The sequence below is a fragment of the Polistes dominula genome, unplaced genomic scaffold (assembly GCF_049000335.1).
Source record: "Polistes dominula isolate Pdom_NZ unplaced genomic scaffold, Pdom_raw_medaka contig_32, whole genome shotgun sequence".
NCBI lineage: Eukaryota > Metazoa > Arthropoda > Insecta > Hymenoptera > Vespidae > Polistes > Polistes dominula.
In genome coordinates, this window is record NW_028300880.1 from 2,179,478 (window position 1) to 2,194,152 (window position 14,675).

Consider the following 14,675-nt stretch of genomic DNA (forward strand, 5'->3'; position numbering starts at 1 on the left):
CGAGCTACGACAGCCAGTTATCCTGTGATTACGCTATACGCAGTTATACACACAGAGACAGCCAACCAACATACACGAACAAGGAACACTAGTTAGGATACTACCAACATTTCCACAAAAAATATCCTATGCACAATTACATACAGATATAACTAGGATACTACTAACATTTTAATACACTCAGATGTAAAAATAATTTTGAAAAATAAAAAAGATCAACTTGTTAATAGACCATATTCGTCTTCTTGACACATGTACTCCAGTAATTATAAAAATGATCTAACGAGGACATCTTCCTGGTGATATCCTAAGAAATAGTTTCTCCAATCTAAAAGAAGTCTTTCCGAGTATATATCGTTAAGATCGAAATCATGAAACTGGTTAGTATGTTGGTAGGGTGTTGGTGTAGGAAAGGATGGATAGATAGGAAACAAGAATTAGTGAGTGAGAGAGAGAGAGAGAGAGAGATAAATATATTTAATTAGCTCACGTGCCTCGATATTACCTCCTCAACGTTCTTTCTAATAAATCGTTCATTGGAAACCACGAAGGATAGATAATTAGAGAAAGATCTTTTCTTCTCTCGAGGAAACTGTGGGATAGATAGGAAGATATTACTACACATAGACCGTGTATACCATGGAAAAGTACCAAAGAGAAAATTTATGGATCCTGCTTGTTATTACAACTACGATGACCAGCATCCTACCCTATACTCGAATCACTGGACACTTCAGCAACCCTATCCCCGATGTCCAGGGCGTGGCAGATTGGTGATTTACTAAAGTCATTTGTGCCGATAATGCTGACAGATGCTATACATTCAGGATCCTGTTACGCGATATACTGAATCCTTGCAATTTGATACTCTTTTCTATACCTAACAAAAAGGGTTAACGCACTTTCCTATCATTTTTCTGTTTCTCAATTATTTTCCAACGATTTATCGTTTCTAATGTTTATTGTGTTATCAAATATGATCAAATGTTATTTGAGGATAAATTAATTGATTAATAAAACTTACTTGCGTTTGAGTTAGTCCCAGGCTTGCTGCAAGTTCTGCTCTTTCTGGTAATGCCAGGTACTGTGTTCTTTGGAACCTCCTATTCAGCTGCTGAAGTTGCAGACTGCTATAGATGGTCCTCGGCTTTCTCATCTTTTTACCCTTGCCATTCCTCAGTGAACCACCACCACCACCTCCAAGTTCATCTACCAGACTTCCACCCTTGTCGCCCAATGGCGAGAGGTCTGCGAACATGCACCACCCTAACATCAACTTTCAGAATCCTCATCATTTCTGGTATACGAACTAAAGAGAAACTGAACTCAAAAATTTTATCCCTTTTTCAATTTTAAAATTAATAAACTTAACCAAATTGTTTGTTTCATATATTTTTGATCAAATATTTTTAATGTTACAATATTATTCACCGATAGTTCCATTTGATTGTACATTTTAAATTTGGCGCTAATCCCAATGTATCAATGTAAAGTAGATGGCGCGTATTATCTAGGGATATCTAGTAATTAATAATTGTGTGATTCCCCTTTGAGATACGACAATTGTTTGGTATTACATTTATAAGAATCGTTCGTAAAAAGTTTCCTAAAATCCAATGTACAGTTTACAGAAGTAATTAAAACATAACCTACAATCTTATAAACATATATCCAATATTTTATTATTGGTTAAACTATATTTCAAAGAATATTGCTTACAATATTTCATATTAATTGTTCGTCAATTAGAAATTTGTATGATCGTACTTATTCTGCAAATCTTTAAGGATATACCTTAAAATTAATACGAAGAAAAATAAAGAAAATAAAAATTAGGTGGAAGTAAACCCTTTTTAATCTTTGATCGTAAAATCGACGAGATAATATTATTATTCGTGGTTTGCTTAAGTTCATTGAGATGTCAAGCGCGACAAAACATCGAGTTAACGTCGAGAAGTTACGCGAGAGGTTCGCATACCGAACCTTTCCCCGTGATAATTAGCGCGATTATTAATTAAAGCGTAATTTGCGGTCGCGCGGCCGGACGTAAACGTGGGTTAGAGCGACGATCATCGTGATTTATGACCGGCGCTCGTGTCATTCCCTCCGAAAGGCGAAAGGCCAGTAGTATTGTATATGCCAACGATCATCATCATAGTTCATCCATCTACTATACTTCACTAGTTTCCATTTTTTATTCCTTTTTTTCAATCTATTATTTTATTACAATTTTTTTCCCCCCCCGTTATTCACATATCGTTCGTTCAATTTTAACATGAATTTGATTTTCTAACCTAAAAATATCTGCAAATTTTTTATGAACTACTTTTGGTTTTATTTTGTTCAATATTTAATTGTTTCTTGAATTATTTCTATTATTCTCGTACTGACATTTTTATAAATTTTCCTCGAAGTATTTGATTTTCTAACCTAACCAAAAATATCTGCACTTTCTTTACGATTTATTTTTGTTTTTATTTTTTTTTTTAATATTTAAGTAGATTATTTAATTGTTACTTGAATTATTTTAAATTGTATTATTTCTGTTATCATCGTGCTGACATTTTTACAAATTTTCGTCGAAGTTTCTAACCTTAAAAATGTATTCGATGATATACAAAACAATTTGTTCATTCGTTTTACTATTACATTGATTTATTTATATAATTAAAAAACTAATAGAGATATTCTTAAAAATTTAAACAATAGTTTATTGATAAACTTTATAGATTATTATTAAAAAATAAAATGAATGCCACCATTGAAAATTTACAGAATTTACCTGTTACATTAATGGAACTTTCTACAATGTGTATACAAAAATTTGTTTCATAGTATACAACAAATTGATAATAATTAAATAATTTAAATAATAAAACAAATATAATCTAACTAAAAATATGAGCAATAAATATTTTAAATAACAAAAAGTTAGGAACAACAAATCTTCATATAGAAAATAGTTTTTAATAGAATTTCGAAATTGTCGATTAACTAACAAACTATTGAAAAAATAAATATAACCAATAAAAAAAAAAAAAAAGAAATAAATAAAGAAAAAAAGATATAAAATGAAAAAGGTATATTATTATCGATTACGAGCAAACTCGCGTTAATTAGAAACGGTTAATATGACGAAACCACTGTATCTGTAAAAGTATACGTTCACCATGAGTACGGAAAATCGGCGAGTACCGTTTTAACATCGCCATAGTATTTCCTTACTCCTACCCCTGCCCCCCTCCCTCCCTCCCGTTTGCAACCCCACTCCTCATCAGTTTTTTATTTTCTTCCTTTTTTTATCTTAATATTTTTTCTCTCTTCCTTTATCGTAAAGGATATAATTCTCTTATTGGCAGCTGTTGGTTGGTTGGCCGTTACCATATGCAAAATACTTGCTTGAAACATAGTCGAGAAAATTATTAGCTCGACATAAAAGCAACAGCGTTGAACCAACCGACGGTAAGCTTTATGACTTACCTTCGCGGAACTCTCGCACGATCCACCGATTAATTGCTATAATAATTAGCCTTACAGTTCTCCCTCTATTTTTTTTTTCTTTTTTTTTTTTTTTGTATTTTCATCCACGATTCGATGCATATGATTCTGTGTTACATTAGAACGTACTATTTTTAAAACCTTCCTCAACAAATATATATTATTTTATTACAAAATTAATTGAAAATAAAAGAAATTTGTTGGTTTCTTCAAAACAATTGATCCAAATTGTTATAATTAGTATTATTGATTGTATCCTAATGAATATTATATTACAATGAATGTTATATTTAGAAAAATGTATTTTAATGTCAATGAAATAATTTAAACAAATTTATTCTATCAAATATTTTATAAAGAAATTTGTAGAAGCAAAACATTCTACAAAAATCAAAACTTTCTCAGACTAGTCAAATTCTTAAGAGGATCCTTTTGAAACCTTTTAAAGGTTCAGGTATTAAGATGCAGATAAATCCTTTTGCAAACAACCATTAAATACCACACTCAGAAGTAAAACTTTAAATTGGAATACATGTACTTAAATATTTTGATTTATTTTGGTTTAAATCATTTAAAAATTCAATGATTAATATGACATTTTTTAAATAAATATTTTTATCATGAATATAAATTCACATTAAACAATTAGGAAAAAAAATCTGTCAACTTATTTAGAAAATATTATTAATGGTAAACTAATAAATTTTAATAATACGTATGATTATGATTGGAGATTAGATAATTTAGAAAATTTATTCCTTTCATTAATTTCTTGTTTCAAAATAAAAATAAAAAAGTAAATAAAAAATCCTATTATTAATTGTTAATTTATAAATTCATTAATCGTTTACAACAAATACAACTTGTATCGAACGTATCTGTTTATCTCGAACGATTTAAAATAAAAAAAAAACTTATTTTATACATTGTAATGATTTTAACGACAAAAAACAAATTAATAATAATAATAATAATAATAATAATAAAGAAAGAGAAAACAAATAAAGCTGAAGAATTGATGCACAAACAATAGCATGTTCAGTGGCAATTAAGATCACGATCATAATCAGATGTTTATTATTTAATTAAATTAAATAATGACGGTTAGTGAGTATTTAAATACGTCGTGGTAAAATATACTAAATGATGATCGTTGATATGAACATTAAAATAAAATGAAAAACTTCATTAGAATTATTTTCACTCATGCGAGCTAAGCGTGTAACTCGATTATTGCCACGTATCAAAATAATATATAATTATTTCATTATTTATAATAATAATAAATACTATTTATAACTCAATCAATAAATTATGATACTTATCTAACGATATTATTTATTTGAATAAAACATTTATCAAATTTTCAACGAGTAATTTCTTAAAATGTTAGTCACATGACTAACCTCAAAAAAAAAATGTCTGTACTTGCGAGAAATGAAAATTCATTTAACATTGAACGAATCTAAACGCCTAGTACGTTTCTAAATTTATTATAGTTAAAACAAATTAATTATGATACTTATCGAACGATATTATTTATTTGAATAAAACATTTATCAAATTTTCAACGAGTAATTTCTTAAAATGTTAGTCACATGACTAACCTCAAAAAAAAATGTCTGTACTTGCGAGAAATGAAAATTCATTTAAAATTGAATGAACATAGATACTCCTAGAATGTTTCTAAATTCATTATAGTTAAAACAAAAGGTATAGGTTTCACAAAAAATAATTGTTATGGGAAACAAAGTTGAAGAAACATTGAACTGTAGTTGAAAAATCCCATAGAAATAAAGATTTTGATTTATAAATATTAATGTTAATTTTAAATAAAAGTATAATGATCAAGAATGATGGATTAAAAATGAAATAAAAAAGAAATCGAAAAGATCAATAAATTTATGCAACGCTCAGTCTTTTTTCTTTCTTTCTTTTTTTGTTTTTTTTTGTTTTGTTTTATGACAGCTGCAGCGTATTTTTCCTTCCACAACGCGAAACTCACAGAAGAATACTATGAAAGTACTTTAATAACATCTCGTACTTGTTATCACTAAAATTCTCAAAAAAAAATTGCAATCTTTGTTGATCATTTTCGAAAAAAAAAAAGAAGAAGAAGAAAAGGAAGAAAATGAAAAGTACGAACAAAATTTTACTTTTTTTTCTCAAACGATTTGGATTATTACGAACGAAACCCTTTTTACATCCAACCCCTCTTTCTATTATTTTCTACTCCCATTTTTTTTTTTTCTATCAAATCGATTGAAGAGTACAAAAAAAAAGGAAAATACTATAATGGAAACGCAGAGTATCGATGATGACGTTATTTACGAACAAAATAAAAAAAGAATAATAGAAAAATTGTTAAAGAGAAAGAGAATGAGTGAGAGAGAGAGAGAGAGATCGTCGAACCCCTTCATTTTCGAAAATTGAACCTTTACAAACGTAATATCGTTTAGAATTCTTTCGTGAACAACAATAACAACAATAATAGTAACAACAACACCGTGATCATTCGAATTGATTACACCTACCAAGAATTTCTCTGATTTCAACACACACACACACACACTATTTTTGTTACCCTTTATTTCTTACACGTTTATCCTGTTTGAAAGAAAAAACGAAGTAGAAAAAGAAATTCAGAGGAAATGGTCTTACATTACTTCGAATGATCCGATATAGTCTTTTCATAAATCGCATAAAATAAGAAAAACAAAATTGTGGATTGTTAAGCTATCATTACAACCAACGGATACATGCGAATACTCAGGATTCTTAGGGAATAAAGAAAGAACATATGAGGGTGAAGAAGAAAAAAAGTTTAGGGAATCCCTTCGATAAAAGTAGACAACCCTTTTTTCTTTTTTCTTTTCTTTTCTTTTACCCAATACTCATTCTTAAACGCACAGTTATTTTCAAACGTTTTATATATTTCTAGTCTGCAATTTGGACACAAGTAATCGACAAACTATTCACGATCATAGTTCGTAATTCACAAGCTTGAAACAAATCGAAAAACAACGTTGTTCATTCAACTGCAACGCAAATGACAAATATTCTGAAAACATTCAGAAAGAAAGGGTTTTGGTTTGTGGAATAAAAATTGTTATCAATTTCGATTAGTTAGAAATCTAAAAAGGGGGAGTGTCGAAGGAATATTTTCGATGCAAAGAATAAAAAAAAAAAAAAAAAAAGAGGGACAAATAAAAGAAAAGAAAACGTGTGAGCATCGTGAAAGTAGAAGAGATGAGGGTTGTGGGTGAAGATAAAGAAAAAAGAAAAAGAAAAAAGAAAGGGGTGATGGAAGAAACCAGAGAAGGGTGAAGAACGTAAGCGTCATTACGAATTTACACAGAGACCACTGTTGGAGGGTTTTTGTCGACGACCTGTCGGTCGACCACCAAGAAGAACAAGAAAAAGTTCTGGAAGAACAAGAACAAGAAATAGAAATAGAATTAGAAGTAGAAAAAAGTAGATATCAACGTATTCCAACAAACAGTGAAAACTCGAGTTACATTGTCGATGAAAGAGTGAGAGAAAGAGATAGAAAGAGTCCATAGGAAGGGTTTTCAAGAGACTACTAGCATGACTAACCAACCCCTAACAGAAATTCCTCGTTACTTTACACTTTCCACTTCATCCCCTATCAAACAGTTTTAACCTGTTTCGATATTAACCACAATAATCCAACTACGTCGAAACGATGAGGTTAAGAAACACTATCAACCTTCTTTTTTTTTTTATTTAATGAGCTATTTTCAAACATACACTTTTTTAACTATCAACTTTTCAAACGGTTACACCAAAATTGGTTAGAAAAGTCATCGAGATATTTACTCGGTGTAGATTTTTAACATTATGTCATTTTTATTACATGACATAACCTAACTTTTTTTGCATTTTAAACTAACGTAAATTATTATTATTTTTTGTTAATATTAACGTTATGTTTATGTGTGTTTTTCTTCGTTAACCTTGGCACATACGCGTGCACATATATACATACACACATGCACATGATGTGATATTTCACGGAGTAAAATATTCTTGGAATAAGTGCCCGGGAGAGAAAAAGATATATCTGTTAACATCAGTGAGTAAGAGATAGGATAGCAGATAAAGTACTTATATTATACCACAGGTTGGTACGACGTTTGATAATGAGAAACGTAATTAGTCTCGACAATTTGAAGAAAGAATCAACGGTGTGATTACGTTGTGTGTCGTGCGCTAATGCGAATTGCAAGGGTGAGAAGAGAAATAAAGAAACAACTGTGACGTCCCAGAAGGGGATGTCAAGGAGCAAGAACAATTTTAAAGATATTTTTCTTTGATCCGGTCACGTTACCAGCGTTTACTCGGTCGAAAAAATATATGCCCTATTTTGGGTCAGTCTGTAAAGCTAGTACTTTACCCAGGATCTGGGCTAAGAGAGTGAAACCTATTAAGCGAGTAAGAGATAGTGATTTATCCGATGTTACTATTGTCACCTTAAGAGGTGATTAAGAATCCCCCGAAAGATGGTCTTCCGTTGGTGTTGATCGTCAGATTTAAAACTCTTCAAGTCTTTTGGTGTTTAGCGCCGTGTTATAGGTTACTGGATTTGGTTCTTGCTAAAGCACTTTTGTTACAGAACAAAATTTATTACTAATATAGATTTGTTAACTAATTTCGAAAATATCAGATTATTATTATTATTATTTTAGTCACTGCAGGAAAGATGAATATAAGGGGCTAAGTTTCATTCGTTTTACATGCTTTTATACTAAATCCCTCTCTCTATACAGCTTCTTGTTCTTTCCCTTTTCGCGTACTTCACCTTAAACTACACTTTTGCTTGAAATCCCCACTTTGCATTATTGCGGAGAGCAACAGATTTCATGATCGAAGTGTTCAAGATCACGTACGCAAGAAACACACACACACATATTTTCCCACTACTCCATACCATCATAGCAATAAAAACATCTTTACTCAATATAGGAACATATATTTAAACTCGTAAGAAGATTGTTTTTGACCTATTCTAGAAATATCTGTTTACATCTATTTATATGAAAACACCTTTGTTCTGTGTTTATATAAAAAATGTATTTATTCCATTCTAAAAATACACTCACTTCTTCATATCGTAACAACAGAGGATGACAGTTTTTATACTTTTACTTAATCGGAAGGACACTCGCACAATTGACGTACCAAAGTTCGAAATTAGTTGTCACTAGGACGTGACACAACGTCGAATGAAATTTCGCGCGATCTCTTGTAAATCCTTAAAATCCTAACTTGAATCATCTGAAGTTTGTTTCTTTTATCTTTTGACCATCTTCTATCGGTGTTTTCTTATTCCTCTTAATTTTTTTTTTGTTCTTTTGGGTTCGTAAAAAGGGGATTCTCCTATTTTTCTTTTTTATGCTCGTATATCATAGATTCTGTTTCATGGCATTGTAATACACCATGAAAAAGGGAAGAAAGAAGAACGACGGGGCGTCGACCGACGCTTAAGATGAACCCGCTACCTGCTGATCCAGATTTTCTCTCTATTTTTCTTTAACCTTTCTCTAATGTTGTCTTTCTTTAAAATTCCCTTTTATCCTAATTCCTATTCACTTCCGAAAAAGAAACGGTTGTTTTTACTGGGTTGTAAAAAACAATGATCGTTAAAAAACATATGGAACTATCGATGAGATTGAACGAATTCAAATAATTTTGACGCAAATTTAGATAAACAAGATGATTAATTATATGTGATTACATGTCGTTAGATTTAACGCGATCTAATAGTTAGATAAATAACTTAATTACTTTGAAAAGAAGAAAAAGTATAAGGATAAAAATAGTATAGTAAAAAAGTTGCGAATACATACAGTTAGGGTACTCACCGTCCTTGGGCGGCGAGGGACATTGAGGCGCGTAAGATGTAAGATGATATCCATATGTATTATGTTGATGCATAGGTCCAAAGGGATATCCAGCAAGCGCTGACCTAGGACTTGGGAATCCAGGCTCAGCATGTTGTTGATTCCCACTACCGGGACCAGAGGATTGGTGTCCGAGGGCGCTGACCTGATGAGAGAATTGATGTGCACCAGGTACGTTATGTCCAGATGGGTATCCACCCCGTAAACTTGCCGGGTTGTAAAGGTTATTGTGTTGAAGTTCGATGAATGCCGATTTACCAGTTTGAGATACTGGTGTACTAGATGTTGTACTATCTCCAGCATTATTACCACCACCAGGTGGTCCTGGTGTCACCGAACCAAGTCCACCATGATGAAGGTGTTGGTCCATGTCGGATCCACCGTTTCCACCACCGTTTCCACCACCGGCTTGACCGCCACCCGACGGTCCACCACCGGCACCACCCGACATACTGTTCGGGGTCGGGGTACTTGACGGACAGGGGTCGCCCGCCCCGAATGGGCTCCCCAGGTCCGTGAAATTGAGCGTCGTCGTGCTGCTTGGCCTCTCCACCTTCGAGCCGAGCTCGAGAGCGGCCTCGAGCGTTGATAAATTTGTCGCGGACGACGTCGTCGCCGCCGCCGCCCTACCGCGACACCCGTACGGGGCCCGAATCTTGGATTAGTTCGATTTTATCTTCTTCCACAGCCAATGACATTGGATAGTTTTCAATCTTTCAACGAGATCTTTAACTTGCTATTAATTTTATTTTTTAATTCCTTTATTTCTAAACCCCGTTTTTTTTTTTAATTGTTTCCTTTTTTTATTTGTTAATTATTCTCACTCAATTCACCTCCACTTAACGACACGGCCACTTTTTTCCTTCTTCTTTCCCAATTCGTTGCACTTTATTATTCGATTAATTGATTCGTTTTCCTTCCTTGCTTTTTATTCTGCTTGTTTTTTCGTCTTTTTTAACCCAAGTTTAATCCAAAACTAATTCGATTAATCCCGTAGATCGGTCAGCTCGCCATAAATCTCTTCATATTTGTATCCTCGCACCAAACGTAATCCCTCGACATATCTAAATTTATTTATTCCTTTTATTTTATTTTATTTTATCTATTTCTCTTTCTTTTATTATCTTCTTTTCAATTTTTTTTCCTTCACACGCGACACTTCATCAGGTTCCTCTCGATGTTCGTCAAAAACGCGCGAACGCGCGTTCGCCTTCCCGTTCTGTTAAATTAATCAATCGTTGTGTATATATCTACATATACACAAATATACAAACAAATTCGCTAATGATTTATAAATTAAATTAGCGAAGAATAAAAACAAACTTTTTTCTAAATCCTTTTCTCTCCTCGTCTCTCTCTCTCTCTCTCTCTCAAGAAAAAAAAATTAAAAAACGATTCACACGAAATGTCGATTTAAAATTCGAGATCAAAAATCACGAATCACGAATCGCAATCCTGACGACGACGACGACGACGACGACGACGACCGCGACAACGACAACGACAACGATAACAACACGACACGACACGAACGAGGACGAAGAAGAGAAAAAGCACACACGCGCGCGCCTTAGCCACTAACTGCAGTGCATACCGAGCGGCGCGGACCGGTATAATGATACATAATGAAGCCTGAGCCTCTCCCCGAGCCCGGTAAATAATTTCCCAAAGTTGCCGCTGTGGCGCTACGGGTAACCACGCCTACAGTGACTGTCAATCTCTAACGTGATTCGTTCTCCCCACCACCGACTAACCGTCTTCTCAATCCCCATTCGTTAGCCGGAGGCCATTATGGTTACCGAGTGGCGTGGCTTACATTGACCACATCCCATAAAACAATTTTCTTACCTTCACCGAGTTGCAGAACGCGACTACGATTATACCTGAAGCTCCAGCGAACGCACTTACCCGTTGCTCGTCCTGACGGATCATCGTTTCTCTTCTTTTATACTTCAATATCTTATTCACTATACTGTTTTATATTTGGACAACTTCAAACTATTTAACAAAACTATATCTTGAAATTATTCTTACTTATATATATGTTTAAATTATGATTAAATTCTTTGGAAATTCAAAATCAATAGTTTTGTTTTTAAACATTGTTAGATATATTTTGTTATAAATATTGTTATTTGTTTAGAATTCTTTGTACGTCAGGATCATCGCGACAGGAGCAATGACGAGAACGTCCTTGGCCCCGCCCATCAACCGATCGCTAAGGGAATGGACCACCAATGGCTGGAGGTGGAGCTGTTCTGAGCTTTCCAACAACTTTTTTTTACTCTTTTATCCTTTCGCCGATGTACTTTACTTACTTACGTAGCACCGTTCGTTGTTACCGGTAACGTCGATCCGTCGGATCTATGAGAAAACTCGAATTTTCATTTCTTTTATTTATTATTTCTTTTTATTCATCATTCGCGATACTATCTAGCAAGTCTTTAATGAAGATCAACCAAGTAAGATTAGATCGTTCAAATAGAAGTAAAATCTTAACACGTAACCAAGTACCAATTTTTCACACGTATACAAACACACTTAAATATTTACTTACATGTATGTACACACAAATCAGATTTTTTCCTTTTGCGCAACGGATCTTATCCAATGGTTGGTTACTCCAATCGTGAAATGGTAAAAGATATCGTGACTTTACACCGAGTAAATCTGAAGGAAAGAGAATAACAAACAAAGTCACCACGCGTGAAGACATTAAAAGTGAATATATCAAGTGGTTGAACAAAACTAAAAAAAAAAAAAAAGAAAAAAAAAAGGAATGGGAATAGGACTTCGAAAAAACTCACAAATGTGTTGCGTATGCTACTACAACCTAACGAAGATTAAAATCTATCTGTTAAGAGGGAGGTGGGGGTCCAAAAGTAGCGAAGAGTGTGAGGTGAGAAAGAGATTGAAAGGAAAGAAAATAAAATAGATAAAAAAGAAATTACAAATAAAAAAGACACTCTTGACGATAATAATCTAAAAATACTCTCTAGGTTCGTAGGTGTATATAGAAAAAAAAAGGTTTACCACCTACCAACCTTTCTCTCTCTCTCTCTCTCTCTCTCTCTCTCTCTCTTTGCTAGTAGTTTTATTTTAAGTGCCTGAGGACAAGCGACGTAAATAATTTTCAAACTCGTGTGTATATCTGTTTTATCTATCGCCTTGCAAAATCGTAATTAAAATAAATGACTTTTATATTTATGACTCGTGTACGGCACAACGAGAGTTCTTGTTTCCTGTGTAATGGTCATAAAGATAACGAAAGAGGATACTTTTTTTTCCTCTCTCTCTCTCTCTCTCTCTACTTGTATTTTTTTGTCGAAGTGTTAATCGTTAAAAACGACCCCTAACTTTGTCTAAAGTACTATTGGATAACTTTTTTATGAACACATTTTATGACCGATCGTTCTTATCATCTTCAAGTGCATTCCTTGTACGTGAAAACCAGCCAGATAGAAAGAAAGAAAGAAAGAAAGAGAGAAGGGGTTGGTAGTTGTGGTAGTGGTAGTTAAGAGGAGAGGATTAGTATAAGGACGGAAATTATTTTCCGTAAAATCCGAAAACTTCCGAACGATTATTAAAATTACCGCAAGAATTTAATAGACCGACGATGGATAGTCGGATAGTCACGGTAATTTCCCGACGCCTTCGGTGTTGTTCCTTAAACGTTACACAACGCTTCCTGGTAGCTCGTGACCGTGATTAGGAAAAAGAAAAAGAAAAAAATATCAAATTAAAATCCAAAATAACAACTAAAACGAAAAGAATAACTGAAACTCCCCCAAAGCACAAGTTATGAATTATTTCAAACGTTAAGACGAGAATCATCGGTAAAACCTATTTAGAACACTGACCTAACGCAAATGTATGTGAATTGTCTCTTATCAAGATGACTGTGCAACTTTATTAGATAGAGACAATTACCAAGTAGGTACTATTAAAGATGATATTATAACCAGCAATCTAATGATGCATCCTATTGTCACGTTACGTCATATAAACATCTAGGATCTAACCAATCGTACGATGATTGACATAAAGAATTATTAAATAAAAAAAAAAGATAAGATTCTATTTCTTTCGAAATAGTTTAATGTTCATTTTCTACTGATCTATATTTGACCTATAGGATATCCTAACCTTAAAAGAAAAAAAAAAGAGAAGAAAAAATAAATGGAAACTGAGAAAAATGAAAGGGTTTAGACATGAACGATCGGAGAATGAAACAGCTACTACTAACATCTTCTCTTATTTTTCATCATCTTCATCTCGTAGGGATCGAATTTCTTAAGCGAGATCGAACAAAATCACTTCCCGCTTCGTAATACAGGGGTACCCACCGATGTAGGTACCCTCGGCTACGGCACTAGGCCAAAAGAGCGTGGCACGCTCTTACGGTGCGAAATTACATTGGGGGGCTAATTGCATGGCGGCGGTAGCGCAAACACGTGTCATCAGTCGACCGACCACCACCACCACCACCACCACCATTCTCTCACTAATATACTGACAGACCACTAGTAAAACGTGCGAGGTACTAGCACAACAACTACCACTACCACCACTACCACCATTACCATTACCAATACCACCACCATCAATACCACTACACAACACTGCAACAACTATTACGAGTACCAACAACACCAACCAACACCATCAGAACTATAGCCTTTGCAATGCCTATGTTGCGTTGGGTAGCTGCCCGCTTGAGCTTGTATACGCTGAATTACGTAATTGAGGTAAATGCCAGCTATCCAGTGTGCGGGGAACTGTGCTAAATAAAATGCCATTCAATTAGGCAGCGGGAGGACCCTGACTCGGTGTGTTACTCGTACTGCCGTTACTCGTTCGCGATACCTATATACAATCAGAAAGAGAGAATGAGAAATTTCCTAAAGCCGATAGGTCCTAGTTTTAAAATCACCTGATATGTATGTACCTTTAAAAAAAAATGAACTTACATTAAAAGGTTTATTAAAGATTTTTACTAATTTTTGTCTACTTTAAAAACTTTCTCTAGATCTATCATCTAATGAAAAAACTTGATAATTTATCATCATTCCCTAGATAGAAATGGTATCCTCTTGTCAATCAAATTCGAAATCTAAAGAGAATATCTTTGGATAGGTAACTATTAATAAATTGTAAGAACGATTAGTAAGACAAGTAGTTTGTGAAAAGACACTCATCTTCTCTTCTTATTCTTCTTATTATTATTCTTCCTAGAGTGTGTGACATTTCCTT

At 33.5% G+C, this 14,675-nt stretch overlaps 1 protein-coding gene across 6 annotated transcripts in view; it reads right to left on the minus strand.

Moving 5' to 3' along the window:
• The window catches only part of Dll (homeotic protein distal-less), a 90,350-nt gene extending 79,309 nt beyond the window's left edge, over window positions 1-11,041 (minus strand). The window contains exons 1-2 of one of the 6 annotated variants that reach the window (XM_015321609.2): window positions 9,384-11,041; window positions 1,025-1,266 (exon numbers count right to left, since the gene is read on the minus strand). In XM_015321609.2, the coding sequence (XP_015177095.1) occupies window positions 1,025-1,266; window positions 9,384-9,873 (732 nt within the window). In that variant the 5' untranslated portion in view covers window positions 9,874-11,041. Of the gene's footprint in view, window positions 1-1,024; window positions 1,267-9,368 lie in introns of all 6 variants that reach the window. The other 5 variants (XM_015321608.2, XM_015321612.2, XM_015321610.2 and 2 more) reach the window with 5 other exon arrangements.
• Window positions 11,042-14,675: the final 3,634 nt, after the last annotated feature.